The sequence below is a fragment of the Theobroma cacao genome, chromosome 5 (genome assembly GCF_000208745.1).
Source record: "Theobroma cacao cultivar B97-61/B2 chromosome 5, Criollo_cocoa_genome_V2, whole genome shotgun sequence".
NCBI lineage: Eukaryota > Viridiplantae > Streptophyta > Magnoliopsida > Malvales > Malvaceae > Theobroma > Theobroma cacao.
In genome coordinates, this window is record NC_030854.1 from 23,983,208 (window position 1) to 24,002,273 (window position 19,066).

A 19,066-nucleotide genomic window follows, 5' to 3' on the forward strand; every position below is an offset into this window, starting at 1 on the left:
TCTTTTTTTTTTTTAATAGTCTTTCTCAAGAGAGGTAGAGGAGAAGGAGATTGCGGTTTGCGTTGGAGAAAGGTGATTTGTAGAGAGAGGGAGAGGAAAGGATCTTTGTAAAAACAAAAAAATCTCAAATTTTGCTATTATATTGCTGGGTCTTCTTTTTTTTTTCTTTATTTTTCTAGTAGTATTTGCAAAGAGAGATAGAGAAGGGGGAGATTGCGATTTGCATTGGAGAAGGGTGATTTGCAAAGGAAAGAAGAGGAGAAAGAGATAATTAAAATAGGGGTATTTCCTAAAAAGCTAGCGTTGTTTTTTTTTTTTTTAAAGGAAAAGCTCCACTCTAGAGCTTTTCTTTAAACTCTTTTTTTTAAAATTTTATTCTTTAAAAAAATTGTTTTTTTTAAAGAGCTTCTCAAAATCTTGTTTGACCTGACTTTTACTTTTAAGAGGTATATAAGCTGAAAAAAGTCAAGCCAAATAAGCACTTATTCAATTTTTGATTTTTTTAAATCTAATCGATCGTTGCAATAACCTTATCTAGTAGGATAGTAAAAAATTGAACAAAATAATCTTACTTTTTCAAAATATATATCACAGAGTGAAGTTGTAAACTTAATTATATTAATCTAGTGTGACTTTTCTCAAAATATACCAAAATATTGTGGCTTTCTACAAATGTAAACACTCAATTGTCTCTATCTATAAAGGACAAACAATTATAAGATCACTTGTATAAATAAAATGTTAGCAAATAGCAAAAAAGTTTTTGTGAAAGTACCTCATTTGATGAAAAGAACTGCTGTCAGTGAAATAAATGGATCCATCGAATTGGTTGATGTCCAAACCATTGGTGAATAACAAAGGGTGCCTTGAGCATGCGTTGCAATGCTAGTTGCCAAGCCACCTTCAGGGCCAACTTTTAGTAGCCCCATGTAAGCATCGACAATGTAAAGCTCATTAGTGACTTCATTGAAACAGATGCCAAGTGGACGCCTACAAATGTGCTCTGTTAGTTGATGATCATGTTGCCCTTCACACCCTTTTCTGCTCAAAGTAGTCACTCATGTTAAAATTATCTATGAGCTCCCTAATTTCTTTATTCGTTTAAATTTTTTATTTTTTTTCCTTTAGAAAAATTTTATATTGTCTAATTTCATAAATAAATTCCACACATAAATTCTCTACACCTAATGGTGATTTTTTTTTGGCAAATGCGATTGTGAGTTTTTTCTTTTTGAATAACAAGAGAATTTTATAAATTGCTTAGCATAATAGTGCCATTACAAAGCAAGGAATCTAGAGAGGTATCATATGCCTTCCCAAGAAATTAATCTACAACTTCAAAAAGGAGGTATCAACCCCTGTAAATTACACATTCATAAGTAGCAGTATGTTGCACAAACAACATAGACAAATGTCATCATAAAACCTTGGCCTAAGGACAAATAATACAACAACATCTCCCAACAACCAATCACAACTTTGCTTACAATTGAAAGCCAGAATGACAACAACTTTAAACAACCAGTTGCAGCTAAGCTTACAATAGAAGTGGCCAAAAACATAAAACAGGAAATCATAGTTTTCGTAGCATAAACTCAATCCAATCAGAAAGGATCCATGAACCAGTAATTGTGAAGGGAGAAATATGTTGACTCTATATGTTTTTAATGATAACAAAACATTCCTCATTCATTAATGTCTAACTTTACTATTTAAATGTGCAAGATTTAATTTTATACCCATAACAAAGTTGTTAATTAAAGGCAAGTGAAGGAGCTTGCTAAGTTTAATGAAGAGTTAATCAATTAAGAAGGAAAGAGCAAGTAATGAACAAAAACAGAACCTTAGTAACTAATTATCAAGGGACCTTAATCAGCTAAGCAATAGCTGTGTGATAAGCTGAAGCAAAATAGAAAAATGCTAATCGGTTAAGAGGTCTGGTTAATCGATTAGAGCATAAGGTCCATGTATCTTCAAGCCCCCAAAAACAAGTTTGAAAATATTGTGATTGTTAAAGGGAGACAAAATAAAGAAGTTCAAAATTCGAAAATCTTCTAGTCGATTAAAGCTAATTTTAATCAGTTATGGCTAAAGGAAGTAAAGCCTCAATCTGTTAAGGGAGGTGTTGACCAATTAGAGGAAGACTGCTGTGTAGAAAAGTGAAAACAGAAAATTTGTAATCAGTTAGAGCTTGCTGTAACCAATTAGAGGAAGTCTATTGAAGAAAAGGAGTTTAAAGGTAGAAAACTTTTAATCAGTTAAAGCATTTTGTAATCGGTTAGAGTAGAGAACACAGCAACAGGATAGTACAAGGTGAAAAAGCTGCAATCGGTTAGAGTTGCCTTTAACTAGTTAGTCAAAGTTTGTCTCCCTTTTTGAATTTAAAAATTAAAAGACAAAAATAACGGCTATAAGTCCATCAGAGTTGTTCTTAATGGCTAAAAACTATCTCCAACAAAAAATTTGACTCCCCAAGTATAAAAGGAAGCTCCAATGGTAAAAGAAAAAAGAGAGTTAAGGAATTGAGAAGAAAAGAGCTACTTTGAGCAAAAAGCCAAATATTCTTCGTAAAAAACATTTGTCTTGCATTCCATATCCAGAAAAAGTGCTTGAGCTTGATTGTAATCTATCCAGACTTATAAAGGTACTAAGTTGTACTTCTTTTTCTTTTTTTCTTGGGAAATTAGAGTGTGGGAAGCACTCTAAGGCTTGTTGTAAGGGATTAAAGCTTAGGTTAAAAGCTCACTTTATAAAAACTTGGTGGAAGCTGTTAATTCCACTGGTTTAGTGAAGTTGGAGTGAAAATCCTTGATTGAGATATCAAGGTAATGGATGTAGGTCAAGGGGGTTGAACCACTATAAATACTCTTGCATTGTCCACTTCTCTTTACCCTTCCTTACTTGGTGTCCTTTAATTTTAACAAGTTTTAGTCCTTCCCTTCATCTAGTTGATTAAGTACTCTTCAAGATATAAAAAGCTGAGCAAAAAATTTTTAGTGCTATTCACCCCTTCTAGCACTCAAATGAGACCAACAAGATAACATTAGCAATAAAATCCAACATATAGGAAAATTGACGAGCATTAAAAAATGGATGAAAAATACCCTTGCTTGATGACCCAACTTTGGTAAGCCTGTCAGTTAGATGGTTAGATTCTTTGCTAATATGGGTGAAGGTGATCTGCTTAATGTTCGCTTTAAGAACCTCAATGTATTGTAAATATTCCTCATGCACCAGGTGATAGGGCTAAGATTCAAAACCCAACTAATAGCATTCTTGGAATCACTTTCAATGATGAAAGAATAAGAAGCCCATGGTGATGAGAGGAACAAAGAAAGGCCTTCTTTACTAGCAAAGAACTCAACATAGTTGGAGTCCTTTATACCTATGGGAAAGGAGAAGACTCCTTTAATGAAACCTTCATAATTTCTAACAACACCTCCTATTCTAACATGGCTTAGCTTACTGAGGGTAAAATCGTTGATGTTAAGCTTATAGGAACCTAGAGAAGGCCTTTTCCATTTAGTTCTATGCTTTAACTTATACTTCCTTATTTTACAAGTGATTTTACTTGGTTCCAAAAGGAAGTGAGAAGCAAGGATATGGTTCACAAACCACTTCCTTTTGCACCAATAAGCCAATCTCATGAGAATAATGTTCAGAAGCTAATCAAAGTCAAGGTGCTAACTTAGGAAGAGAATTTCATTTCTGTTGCCATATAGACTATATGGTGGAAAAAAAAACATTTTCCAAATGTCTGAAGGGTGCTAGTGAGGATTATTATGCTACTAGGCTATGAAGAAGGAGGTGGCTTCACTTGGATGTACCTAATTCAGACTCTAGAGACTATAATTGTTCATCCAAAGCTCCCAAGAAATAAATCAAGTGAAAAAAATAAGATGATTGGAGGTCTCAGGCTTAACACCACATAGGGTGCATTCAATGGCACTGAAGTCAAGAATTCCCCTTTTAAAGAGCTCATGCTTGACAAAAAGTTTACCCAAAAAGACTTGCCACATAAAGACCTTGACTTTAGGAAAGACGAGTCTAGTCCACAACTGTTTTTGAACTATTTGTGATTCTCATGTGTCATGTTGGTGAGTCTTGATGAATAAGGATAGAGTGTATCCACCATTAAGAGATTTTTTCCAAATAGCTTTGTCAGTGTCAAAAGGGTGCAATTGTATACTATTGATAATGCCTATGAAATTATTCTATTGTCATCATTCCAACTAAAAGGACTAAGCCTTACATTTGATACACCATTTTCAATGATTGGCATTTCATGAGCAAAAATCAACAACCACACTTGTGTTATTGGTGGCTAATACATAGAGTTTTGGGAATCTATGGGAGAGGGGCTAATCATCAAGTCGTGGATCCATCCAAAATTGAATGTAGTGTTTATTTCCAAGAAGATAGTCGAGAATAGTGGTTATTATGTTATGGAAAGTGTCAAAAGGATAGAGAGGGCAAACAATGTTCCTCCAAAAAAATGATGTTTTATTTGAGGGGGCTAATAGAAAGAGGATTTAAGGATTCATATCATTCTTAGCAGAAACCATCTTTCTACATAGGTTTTAAGGTTGGTTTGCAAAGCACTAGAGCCAATTATTATGGAGAGATCTATTTTTAAACCCCAAAATAATGATGCTAAAACCCCCAAATCTTTGGCTTTGGTGACAAAAGACCAATTAACATGGTGCATTTTTTTTTCTTTACATCCAGACTAGAGAAAGTCTCCCTGAATTTTCTCTAGCTTATTCTTCCCTTCCACTAGAATCTTAAAAATGCAATAGATAGTATCATGAGAGGCTCTCCATAATTAACCTTATGAGGATAAGTCTTCCACCCATTAAGAGATAGTGCCTTTTCTAACCAACCAACCTTTAATGGCAATGTTTGATAACTAGTTGCCACAGAGATAAAGAGCTAGTAACTGTACCCAAAGGGAGGCTAAGGTAGCTGGTAGTAAGATTGTTGATCTTAGAATCCAAATAAGTGGCCCATGACTAAAGATCATGATGTGGAACGTTGATGTCGAGAAAGCTACTTTTAGCAAAGTTGATTTTGAGTTTGAAAATGGCTTGAAAACCCTTGAGAATTTTTCTCACATTTTTAAGATGCTCGAAATCAGATTGGCATAAGGCCAGTGTGAATACTCAAGCTTTCAAAAATATTTGAAGAGCTCGCCTTGTGGCACAAAAAGCTTAAAGATTTCACAACAATATTACATAGCATGGGAGAAAGGGGATAACCTTGTCTTAAACCCTTTTGCATGTGAAATTGTGGTGTGGAGAAATCATTAAGGAGAAGTGAAATGGAAGCTATGGATATGCAGTGATAAATCCATTCACACCATCTATTGTCAAACCCCATAAGGTTCATTATAAAGATAAGGAAATCCCAATCAATGTAAATGAAAGCCTGTTCGAAGTTAACTTTGAAAAAAATACCACTTCGTCGATTTTTCTTAATAGAGTTGATAAGTTCATTACCGATGAAAAAGTTGTCAAGAATTTATCTTTCCTTAACAAAACCAATTATGTCTCCCTAATGACAATACTTGTGATCGTTTTAAGTCTATTTACAAGGAATTTTGCCAATATTTTATAGGCATTGTTCACCAAGCTAATGGGTTTGAGTCAGGATAAGATCGTGGCTCCCTTAGGACTAAAGTGATGAAGGAGGAATTTATATTCCTATTGAAAACACCATTTGTGTAAAAGTGATTAAAAAAAGACATGACGTTACCTTTGATAATTGGCCAAAATTTTTTTGTCGAAGTCAATGTTGAAGCCATCAGGGTTAGGGGATTTGTTCCCATCATAGTCCTAGATGACATTCCATATTTTCTCTTCAAAAATTAGGATTTTCAAGGTGGCTTTCTAAAAGTCACTAATATTCGAAAATGAGTAGTAAAAGCCTTAAGTTTTAAGATAAAGCCTTTAGCTTAAGGTGCCTTAAAGTGATTGACCTCTTCAACTTGGATGTCTTTTGGTTTTTCAAGATTTGAACCATTAGCTATGATTTGCTGGGTATAATATTTTTCATCTTCAATTGGAAATGATCAAGTGGAAAAATTTAGAATTTTGGTCACCATATTGAGCCTATTTAAGTTTGAAGTTATTAAACCATGATCTTTCTTCGTTTTTTTAAATATCCCATAGCTTGAAGCGTGAATTGGCAAAGGAGGTTTTTTCTTATGTGAAAAATGGCCTTGTTTCAACTTCCTTCTTAATTTTGTTGATTTCATGTTCAAAAAAAGAGATTTGGCTTGTGTATTGGTTATAGTGGTCGAACTTTCACTTTTTTACTGCAAATTTGAAGGCTTTTTAGCTGACCAAAGAAACATGTTCTTATGTTGTTGCTATTAGAGATATCAAGCTAGGCCGCTTTAATAAGGGATAAGAATATTTTTTTCTTCCAACCAATGAAAGAAGAGTCTGAATAATGTTGGTCTTTGTAAAGTTTTCTCAATTTCAAGACTAACTAAATTGTGGTCGGAGAATGAACTTGGATGGCATTTTTGGATAATTGATGGGCATAGTAGAAGAAGCTTACTACTTATAAGGAATCTATCCAAATGACACTTGATAAAAGAGTCCCTATAGTCAGACCATGTATACAAACCACCCATCATTGGAAGGTTCGAGAGGTGCATATCAGTGAGATGGTTTTTTTAAATGAACAGGCTAGACTATTGTGAGGTTGGTAAGCTTGGGTTTGAGCAAGTTTGAGCTTGGTTATGTTATGGGCTTTTAAAAATGAGTTAATAAGTATGCTATGGGTATGGGATTGAGAGTGACATAGGCTTGGTAGTTTAGTAAACCAATTTGGGTTAGAATTTGTGTAATGCCTTTTTGGGTAAATATTTGGGTTTGGGGGTTTTGAGTGTTAGACTTTGGGTTGTCTCCATGCATATTAGGAAAGACCTGGGTTGTAGGCGAGCTACTTTCATGACTTCTAAGTCATTAGATAGTAGACTTATGGCTCGATACAGTCTGACATGGGCTATCCTATCTCCCAGATTGAGTGGGATTCTTGCCTTGATCAGGTGAGGAATAAATAGTGCCAATCGTGGGTTTAGGCGCAAGGTGGTGGGTGGTTTCAAGCAGAGAAATGGTGGTGGGTTGTAATGGTCATGGCAATAGTATGGTAGTGTGATATCATTTACTAGCCTTATTGTTACTGCCAAGTGACAGTTTCTTCCGTTGATCTTAGTAACAACAATGGGTGGGATAGTGATGTATTTTTTTTATCGAGAATAGGAGTTTTGAACCATTCAGTCTCTTTTTGTTCAGCAGATTATTATTCATTGAGATGAAAGAATCATATATACATATATATATATCCAACTTTCTTGAAAGTAGCGATCGACTACAAGTTTAGGGGGAGGTTTTCAACCTTTAACCATATGAAGTATTCTTTTGTAGCAATGTATTCTTACTACGAAACAATTTTTGTGAACCATAAGTCAAATCATACTTTGTAGTTCCTTATATAAGCATTTAGATCTTATCGATGGCAGAAAGTGATTAGAACAGTATTGCCTCCCATGGGTCTAATCACATATTAAAACCCTTTAGAGGAAAATATCTATTACAAGGTTCGGTGGTCAACGTAGTTGATGAAGGTACCAACAACATTTCTTTTGAGCCAATCTGAGTTTTCAACGGTTGCCTCTATGACATGGTAAGATTATGGTTGTATGTTGTTTATGGTTTGAACTAAAGGTAGGTGGGGTTTACCTTTAAGAACTTCTTTGTAAGTTCTTTCCTCCCTAAGGGACCTTGGGAGGGTTTTGATTTGGGGCCTGGCCTTTGGGTGGATGGTGCTGCATATTGGGTTAAGTGGCTTACTAGTAAGAGCTATTCTCTTTCCATCCTAGCTAATGCAGCTCTTTTCACTGATATGGGGAAACCATCAAGGATTGTGTCACTCCTTTATTAGATGGTGTTTGTAACGACCAGTTCCTTGATCACTATCGGCATCCAAGTCTTGCAGGAGAACTCGCCAAGTCCCGAACAAGCCTTATTTGAAACTCTTGTTAATACGTTATATTGATTCCATCGATCTATGTAATTGCTTTGAACCGAATAACTCTCTGTAATATGATTTGAACAAAAGTCGTTATAAATCGACTTAACTTTTATTCCTCATAATTGTAAAAATACATCAAGGTTTATAATCTCCAAATGTACATTTGCATTAACACTATTTACAAACAAATTATGCAATGAACGACCCAACCTCTAGAAGCAGAGTGACTCAGAATAAGGTGTTATGAGATGCCTTTACCTATCTGCGGTGGACAATATAATGCCGATGAATGCACACTACGCTGATCATTATCTGCGAAAAAGGGGTGAGTCTCACAAATTCAGTGATCATCGGCTCTGTGAGCAGGGTGTAGATGAGAAACAAGCTTAGAGCAGAACTTTTTGAATAATAAAACCAGAGTATAAAACGATAACCTTATAAAACAAAACAACAAATAAGGTGCTTGTGCCTTGTAAAAATAATTCTGTAAAAATCATAGGGCAATACTTTCCTTGGCAAACAATGCCGAAATCAAAGCATACTAAAATAAATTTCAATTATCGAAATCATTTATTTCCTTCATAAATACAATGGTCGTATAAAAAAAAACACGCTCCCAAACGGTGTGGCATGTAAAAATAACCGAGTATATCCACATTCATCAATTCATGATCAACATATAAAGCATTGAAAACTTTCAATTTAAAAAGGGGAGCTAAGCAAAACAATATCTCTCCACCATGCAAAAGAGTACGAGTCCAAAAACTCTCAAAGCTCTTGAGTAGGTAATCATAGATAATCAACCCGGTGGACCCTATTCCATGTAATAACAATCCAGGATCCCCCTTCCAGCAGATTCCCACAACCATGGCAGTCCCGATGATGTTGGTCGACATTAGAAAAATCATATGGTCACAACCACATATATCAACTTGTGGCCTTGCCACGTATAACAACCCGTGGCCTTGCCACGTATAATCACAGATCATGGCCTAGCCACGTCTAACAGCCTGTCGGGGACCCAAAGGTTTTTTAGCTAGAGCTCACTTGTGCACAAGGGTCACACTATTCTAATGTGACATTCGACCTACTCTCGATGCTATCGGTTTGTCAAAATCATTTTCAGAAACCAAATCAAGGTTTTCAAGAGTTATTCTTTAAATCATTTTAAAACAAGGTTCGGCAACCTTTCAAAATTATTTTCCACATTAAAATGCATGGTGTAAACATTTGCATAAAGTTCGGACTAAAACCGGCTCACAAGAATTGAAATTTAAGTCATTTATCAAGTGCAATCAATTATGCATGTCACATAAAGATACAAGGCATGGTTTTGATGCAAAACATTGCAAAAGGGCTTGTTTTTCGATTTCTCAAACACTTTACATATGTGTATAAATATAGTATACACAAACAACTTCCAAATCAATTTGCATCCACAATTGCCTATCATTTCTACCAGCTCATGCTTCTCACAAAAGTAGTGCATAAATCATTGCAAACCATGTATTCAAATCACTTGTCATTTTCTAGCAACTCATGCTTTCCACAAAGGCATTGGATAGTACTATATATATACTTTGATATAGTAAGAAATTGATACCCCTTACTCACTTTTCTTGGTAGGATATTACTTCACCAATTTAAACTCTTTGCATTCTTAATCGATCAATATCACTGGCGGTTTAACCGTTATCCTTCTTAATTTACATGCACGGCAACAATCCTTTACTTGTCAATTTCCTGGCAACACTTAAATACAAAATACTTAGCAACTTTACAATTTATTCTATCCCACACTTGCTGCCCACACTTAGCTTTATGCTTTTGTAGCCTATTCTTTGTTCCCCCTTCTCATTCAAGTACTAACCATTAACTAAGTAGTTCAATTCATGCTATAATTACCATTCCTTCACAATGAATCTTTTGCACATATATATATAGGTATCAACTTTACCAAAGAATTCTGAAGTCTTTACATGCATAATTTTCTATCCTTTACTTTCTACAAAACATTACATTCCCACAACATCCAAACTCATAACTAGTATAAGCATTCTTCCTAACCGTACCTAAGATAGCACAATCAATTTACATTGCATGCTTACCTTTGGAATGGCTTGGACTTTCATGCACTTCAATATTTCCTCCAAAGCGCTTTTTCTTTATACCTCAATTTCCACCATTCAACAATGGTTTGGTAACATGCATGTAGCTATTCTCTTTCAAACCTTGTAAATCTTTACTGTCACAAACATTTTCACACAATCACAATTCATTTCCATAACAAATCTATAACCAAAATCAAAGTTCCACTTACCATAAATTGGTTGAACTCGTGGATCATCCATATTCTTTTCCTCTTGATCCAAAGCTTTTTCTTTCATGTTTCTTAACCACTAGGAAAAATAACTCATATCTCTCAACAAAGGATGAATTTCTAGAAGCAATGAAGCTTGATGATAGGAAAATGGCAAGAAATAAGCTCACGAGTACTAAGTGAAAAGGAGTAGCCAAGCACTTTTCTTTGAACTCTTTCTCTCTTCTCGGGTGGAAGCCTCACAAGGCTATTTCCTCTTCATTTTTCTTCCAAATGGGGTGGATCTCTCAAGGCAAACACACTTTGTTTTCTTTCTTTTTGATATAGGCGGACATAACAAAAAATAGGCTTGAAATGGCCTTGTAAAATTTCCCATTTCTTTTCCATTTCTTTCATGGGCGGATTGCCCAAGGAGATAGCAACATATCCTTTCATTTCATCCCAATTCACATTTCATTTCATCTCCTTTTATTTCCACTTGTCATTCCCCCCATTTGTCCACTTTATTACCCAACAATATTTCATGCAAATTCCCTTTTCCAATAGCCTTGCCACCCCATGAACCAATAAGACCTCATGCAATTATTCCACTCTTGAATCTAATTTGGCCTCTTTCAAAACCAATAGGATTTCATGCACTCTTTAATTTATTTTTTTTATTCTTAATCCTTTCTCTACCACCATGTGTACCCAATCAAATTTCAAGCATGGCTTTCTTTCAACTAAATGTTCTTTGTTCTTTTTCTCTTTGTCATCTTTCACATAGTGGGGGTCCTACATGTCCCCCACTAAGCATTATCCTTTTTACATGCAATTTCCATCAAGCTAAGCAATCTCACTTGCATTTCATTTTACTTGCATCCAACTTGAATTTCATTTGGCTTTCCAAAACACAAATATGTACATCAAATATTCTCTTAATTTAAAATGGTGAAATTGCACACATGTCCTCCAACTTTTTTTTTTTACCATTTAACCCCTATAAACTTTCATCTTTTACAATTTGGTCTTTCAAATATTTCATAAATTGCAACTTGATCCTTCAACTTGTTCATAATTACAACTTCACCCCTTTACTTTTCATTATTTGTAATTCCACCCCTCAACTTCTTATTCTTTTCAATAAGTCCTCCGATCATCCCTTTAATTCCAATTTTCTTCTATTTTTCTTCCTTTACACGTGTATAAATAAAATATCAAATTCACACTTCACCAAGGTGTCACCTTAATATTTAAATATATACTTACCCTCTTGTACTTTATTTAAGGAAGGCACGCAGGCCCCACTAATATTGTTTTTCTTCAAAATTCTTCCTTATTTCTTCTCTCGTACTTAGATTAGCCATATAGTCCTCCTTCATGACGAATTTCAACAACAGATAAATTTATTAATAAAATATTATTTATTCCAAAATTCTTCACTTGTCTCTTCAGGTCCCAAAGTATCTCACTTTGTCTTAATTCACTTCCAAAGTACCTTTTAACTTGTTATTCATCACCGATAAAAAATTATTATTTTATTATTATTTTTTTACATGCGAAATATTTTATTCCAGAATATTCCTTTCACTCGTCTCCATTCTTTCACACTTAATTTAGCTTTAATTAACCCTCATCCTATCGATAAGGTCGTATTGGCTTCTTTACGAGGGTACAAGGTGTTACAGCGTTACTCATTTCTCATGTCTCTTTATAGTGAACAAAGACGAAGGTTTTCAATGAGTCACTATACAACTTGTTAGAGATGAAAACATCTTTCACTTGGCCGAAGCAGTTGAAGGCTTTTTTGAGTTTGGTTTTGGAGACCCTTGGGCTTAGGTTTCCAATGTAGAAGGTTAGTAAGGTGGAAAGCCAATCGTTTTCATGGGAGTTGTATTAGGTATTTGGAGGATTGGTTAAAAGGTTTTGGGAGCTATAGGGGCAGTGGTCGATGGTCCCAATGTATGAGGTAGGGGTGGGGTAAAGTAGTTCTACTGTGGGGATAGGTGTTTGGTTGGCGGTAATAGGGGTAGGGTTTTAGGCAAGAATCCTGGGTGTTTTTTTGCAGAGTGTGAAAGGCTTAACATTTAGGCAAAGAATAAATCCTATAAAATTGTTATTTTTAACTAATAACAAAATCAATCCTCAGCCAAAAAAATTATAATATTATTATTTGTATTACTTTAAAGTTACTTACATGAAATTTACGGTGAGTGAAAGTTCTCTTTCATAAAAAGTTTAAAATAAGACAAAAGAAGATAATGTGTACTATCTTGAGCTAATTACACTCATCATATTTATAATTTCAAATGTTATATTTTATCCTTAAACTTCTAATTTCTACATAAAAAAAGTGTTAAACTTTATATATAATTAATTTATACTTAAACCAAAAGCTAATGTAAAAGGAATTTATAATATGATGTAATTGTTGGGATTTAATGTACAAGGATCTTCCTTTACCTTAATTTATAACTCTCCGAATGAGTAAGATTCGTTTTATTTATTTTGTAGATTGGAAAGGAGACAACTAATTTTTATATAATGAATCCCTAGTCCCACTCATCATAGGATTTAGGGTTTTCTACACAAGTTACACTATTAAGCCCACATATAACATTGAAGTCTAGCTAACAATCTCCCACTTAACTTAGCCTGATTTAGATAAAATGAAAAAATATATTAAAGAAAATATAAGTTTGCACTTTAATTACTTGAGAAAATCTTATAATCTCCCACTTGAACTATAATATTTAAATTTAAATTTTGAAAATAACTTTTCTTAAAACTAAATTACATGTTAAAACAATTGAAAATTTTACAGGTTAAATTACAAAAAAATTGGTTTTGAGACTACTCCAAATACCATTTGTACAATAAAATTTGTATATAGAAAAATAATAGTAACTACATCTACAAAGATATAGTGCCAATTATAATCACATATATCACCCAATCCTATCGACATGAACTCGACGTGGTAGTGTTGTAATGAACAAAAACACTTTGTTGATTTTCTATTTCATGTTCATTTGTTGTATTCATTTGTTAGTCATGTTATAATTTATTTATATAACTCAAGCTTGTAAGAAAAATACTTCATTCAATAAACCTGAATGTCTACCTTACATATCTCTAGATATATTTTATATGTCAAAGACATACCCTTAGGGCTATGAATTTATGCCTTATCCTATGCTTAAGACTGACACATGTCCTTAAGTCTTCACATATTCAAAAATGCATACACACACAAACAAACACTTTCTGATTGAATATCACTAAATATCCATTATAAAAAATAAATCCAGTTACATCATCAAGGATACGTTCCAAACAAAATTAAGCACAAAGCATAAAACAATGTCAAATCCTCTCACTAACCAAGTACATCAAAAGACTTCACAATAATCTTGTCATAAACCTGTTTCTTGAAAGTGACAGGGTAGTCCCTTAGTCAAAGATCAACTATCATGTCATCATTTGTAATATGCTTTATTGAAATGTCACCCTTTTTCACAAATTTTTTAACTTTCAAAATATTTTATCCTCATATGTTTAGCCCTTATGATACTTTATTCTTGTTAGTGAATAAAACTGCTACAATGTTATCACAAGACAACTATATGGACCTAACAATATAGTTAACTACCGACAACTCTTTAATGAGATTCTTAACCAAATAACTTGTGTAGTTGTTCTAAGTGTACTACAAACTCTGCTTACATAATGGATGAGATCACAAGTGTTTGCTTTATATTTTTTCAAGATATGGCACCGCTTCCCAACATAAAAAAAAATGTATGGGAATGTGAACTTCCTATTATCTAAATAACTAGCAAAATAAGAATTTGTACATATTAGGGTCTTCAACCTTTTGATAAACTAGCATATAATTCTTAATCCTCTTCAAATAACTAATTATTTTCTTTACAGTTTACTAATGATCTCTATTGAGATTAGATAAATATCTTTCTCAAAGACTCACGACTGAAGCAATGATCTCTATTTGTACATATTAGGGTCTCATGCACACTTGAGCATGCATCGGGCTTCTTACTACACTAGTATATGGCACTACTTTCGTAAATTCCATCTCAACATCATTTAGAACATGGTGCCAAGTTCAATTTATCTAACACATGATATCAATGTACGTATGCACATTGAGAGAGTTTCAACAAGTGACGAGATCTATTTATATGGATTTCAATCCCAATGACATAGGACGCTTGCCTTAAAAAAGAAAGCTTTCTAGAAACTAAATTCTCAATCTTTTGTACTATGCCTAAACCATTACTAGCAAGTAAGAAATTATTAACATACAAAATATGATAGATAAATTTGTTTTCACTGATCTTGAGATATATACATTAGTTTAACTTGTTCTCTACAAAACCAAAAGAGGTGATCACTACACACAAGATGAACTTTACAATTTTGGCTCCCCGTTGGGACCATGACATGCTCCCTTGATGTGGGATTCATGGCTTCCCATTAAGACTATACATTCTACACGATGTGGGATTAATGGCTTCCCATTGGGACCGTGACATCTTCAGCCCCTCCAACAAGAACCCATTGTCCTTAATGGCAGATCACTAGTACCCCTAGAACCTGCTTTGATACCAACTGTCACAGTCCCAATGGAGAGTTGTGAATCCCATATTGAAAAGGTTGTACGCTCCCAGCGGGGAGCCATGAGGATATCACACTCCCAACAAGGAGCCATGAATCCCACATCAAGGGAGGATGTTATGGTTCCAACGAGAAGCCATGAATCTCATATTGATTGTGTTTTAGAGTATGACTAGACATTTAAGGTTCACACCATCTTCAATCTGTGAGATGCTTTTTATGATACAAAACTGTGATGCTAGTGGGCCAAAGTGGACAACACTTTATAGGCTGGTGTGAATCATGACAAGTTTGCTTTTTTTAATCATATTATGAGTTATAATATTATTGTTGCTTGATTTAGATAAAAAGTAAAAGTATATTAAATAATGTAAACTCAAATTTTTTTAAAAAAAGTCAAAGATAATGTATATTAACTTTCATGAAAGGTACAAAATGCTGCTACAAGTCTCCAGCTTTAGGCCTAAGTAGAAGACTTGTTACAGCAAGGCAACCTTATCAACAGCTCACACTATAGTTTTAATAATGTAAACTCAGACTTTGATTATTTAAAAAAATCTAACAAAAAGAACTCTATTTATCAATTTAAAGGCTAATTTTTTTATGAATTTTCCCTTTAAAAGTTACACTATAGCGAACTATAAATGTCTATCGGCCAGTGAATCAACAACTTTTTAATAGTTAAATCAAGGGAAGAATTCTTTTGAATACAAATTGAAAGTTTAAGAAATTTCTTTTAATATTTCAAATATTCAGGATGAATATGATATTCGATTGATGCAAATTAACCAAGAAACACTATACACATATGAGTGAAGAAGGTGTGTTTTTGGACAAATTAAGATAAATGGAATGACTGCCTACAAGCCACACATGCTGGGCGTATTAGACATCTCTAAGCAAATTCTTGTGATTGAAGAAAGATGTGTGTTCCTAATCAATTTGGCTACAAGTAAATTGACAAGATTTATTTTATAATTTTCATTCTTGGATAAGGCCCAAGCTAAGGAAGCACAGATACCATACGTAACATGAATACGATACAATACAACTAACACGACATGGTAATGTTTAAAGATTAATATTTGATGCGTTGACAATGTATAGTTTTTATACATAGTCAGGCAATCAAATTTTAACACTTATTTTGAAATAAATAAAATGTTGATAAGGTCTCAAAACGACGTTAGGTTTTAATATCAACTTTTATTTCTTTCAAAATAATACTTCATTAATGAAGTGTCAGAATTTGATAACTTAATAATATATAGAAACTATATATATATTGTCAATACATCAAATATTTTCCTATGTTTAAGATAAGATACCATATGGTATGATATAATAATATATAAACATTTTTATATGATTTTTATGTAAAAATATTTAATGTAAATGCAAAATTATACTTGTCATTCAAATATAATCAATTTTTTCAGAAAAGCTTTCCTGTCATTCAATTAGTTGTAATACAGTTGGATGGTTTTCAATCCTTCCAAATTCAACCCATTTGTAACCTACGCTTTAACGCTCCATGGACAGATAAACAAAACAACTTAATTAATTTGGGTTGGCCATCACACAATGTACGTTGCAGATACGTACCTCAATCGGGAAGTGATTGTAAAATTGATCCACCGTTGTTCATTTTCTTGCCACCTGATGATCCGACCATCTGATATTCCTGCATAGAGACCCTCACCAAGTAGGTCAAATGCCATACTTTCAGGTCCTACGACACGCACAATTGGGACAACTTTCAGTTACCAAAGTTTGCAGCTGGAAGGTTGTTCTACGACGAATTTCTCAAAGAACAGCGTGATATGATTGACGGCTATGAGTGCATACAAGATAACTATTACTGCTAATGTGAAGAAGAGTTTGGAAGTCATGCTTGTAGAGAATAAAAGAGTTTATGTTGAAATAAGTTTGAAGGGAAAATGGAAGAAGTGCTACGAGGTGCTGTGAGCAAAAGAACGCAAAGGAAATAAATGTATGCATTACATTTTCTGGTAGAAGTCTAGAAGATTGATTGATGGTTGCCAAGATGCTTTCATGCCCTCGTGGCATGTTTTGTCCATATGTGGAAATGGTTCTTATTAGTTAATGACCTTTGTCCTTTGATCAAAATAACACAAAACAAAAGAAAACCTTGTTTGATAATTCGGTTCTTGTTTTTCTTTTAAGACTTCATTTGATTAGGGTTTAAAAGAACCAAGCCCATGTAATACCTTTTGAGCAAGATTTAAGTTTGCTTTCTTAATTAGTTTAAATTTTTAGGATTCTTTGTTAAAAATGTTCAATTAAAAACTAAACTTTGAAAATCCAAATCCATATGATAAAAGCAATTGTTGCATAGACAAGTACACAAATTTTGAAATAATTTGAATGTGTTTTGATAATTTATTTTAATAAAATTTTTATTGAAATTTTTTGATAAAATTTTCACCTTTCAATAAATGTCAATCACTTTTTGGCAAATTTTGTAGTAAGGTCATTACTTTTGACCTTCCTGTAAGGTCATTATTTTTGACCTTCCTGTAAGGTCAATTAATAAAGACCGTCCAATTTATGAGATTAAATTGCAGCCATTGATTTAAAACCCAAAAAGAAACCGGTAAACAAATTCAAGCAATAAACAAAAAATCCTCCCTTTGAAGGACTCTCATTTTATGCCTTATTAATAGAAACCATATATTTGCATTACTTTTATTCAATGGTTAAAATTTCATATTATAAATAGGATTGTCACTATAATAAATCAGAAAGTCAAAATTAAAAAGTATAATAACAAAAATAAAAACACATGTAATTTAAAGTTGTCATTAAAAAGCCAACACGTAAAGTTTTTAAAAGTTATAATTAAAAATCCTTAACGTAAAGCAATAAAAATTGATATAAAAACTTGTAAAGGTAGAATAACTAAATTTAAAATCTTAACATAAATGTGTGAGAGTTAACATAACAAGTCAATTAAGAAAAAAATATAATTTTAATGAAAAAATAATTTAAATTGTATTTTCCGGCTAAAAGTGTTTAACGATATAAAAATTTTAATTTTTAAATAAAAAATAATAAGGATAAAAATAATTATAGTTCAAAATTGGCATAGAAAAGCCTTGACATAAAACCATAAGAATTGACGTAAAAACTTATAAAGGTGGAATAACTAAATTTTAAATCTTAACGTAAATGTGTGACAGTTAACGTAACAAGTCAATTAAGTAAAAAAATCTAATTTTAGTGAAAAACAAACATTTAAATTTATATTCTCGGACTAAAAGTGTTTAACGATATACAAATTTTAATTTTTAAATAAAGAATAATAAAAATAAAAATAATTATAGTTCAAAATTAACGTAAGAATGCCTTAACGTAAAAACTTATAAATGAGGAATAAATCAATTTTAAATCTTAACATAAATGTCTGAGAGTTAACATTACAAGTTAATTAAATAAAAAAAAATCTAATTTTAATGACCAAACCAACATCCTTAATTGCATGACCTAAACAAACTTGTCAGCCGAACGCAACATGACACAAGTAGGCTACACAATCGATCGCTAAGCATACCTATCAAATGAGACTCGAGGATCTCTCGTCATATGGTGATCCCTAGCTAAGTCATGTATATGAAAACCAAAAACATGAGATTTAAAAATGTGAGTATAACTCAGTGAGTGAATAATGTAATGGAACAAGCTAAACATGGTTCAATAATAAAAAATTACCTTTAATTGCAAACCATGCACTTTGCTTTAAAAGCCAAATCTCATTCAAATCATGAATGACAATGTGTTATGCATCAATCAAATGTGCTTAAACAAGTGTGAAAACTCCTCAGAAGTTAGGAGAAAGGTGTCCATCAATGACCTTTGAACGCATTCAAAAGGAAGGTATAATTTAATTACAATGCAAGGGGATTGACCCTTTAACCCTTGAGGGTTGATCCTTGGCACATAAAACCTATCTTGTAGGTTTTGTCTTCTAGGTATTGACCCTTTATCTCTTGAGGATCAGTCCCCTTTAAATAAAAGGCTTTGATTTGGCTACTAGAGGTTGGAGATTGACCCTTTCTATCTTGG

General features: G+C 33.2%; 1 protein-coding gene and 1 long non-coding RNA gene across 2 annotated transcripts in view; both read right to left on the reverse strand.

Moving 5' to 3' along the window:
• The window catches only part of LOC18598777 (protein STRICTOSIDINE SYNTHASE-LIKE 2), a 19,210-nt gene extending 2,338 nt beyond the window's left edge, over nucleotides 1-16,872 (reverse strand). The window contains 4 exon segments of the mRNA XM_018120961.1: nucleotides 776-863; nucleotides 866-1,041; nucleotides 16,586-16,744; nucleotides 16,796-16,872. Coding sequence (XP_017976450.1) covers nucleotides 776-863; nucleotides 866-1,041; nucleotides 16,586-16,744; nucleotides 16,796-16,872 — 500 coding nt within the window.
• On the reverse strand, nucleotides 10,212-10,669 carry LOC108662116. Its single transcript, XR_001927901.1, has 2 exons — nucleotides 10,364-10,669; nucleotides 10,212-10,283 (listed from the first exon to the last, which is right to left on the reverse strand). It is a non-coding gene; the product is annotated as an uncharacterized LOC108662116 (long non-coding RNA).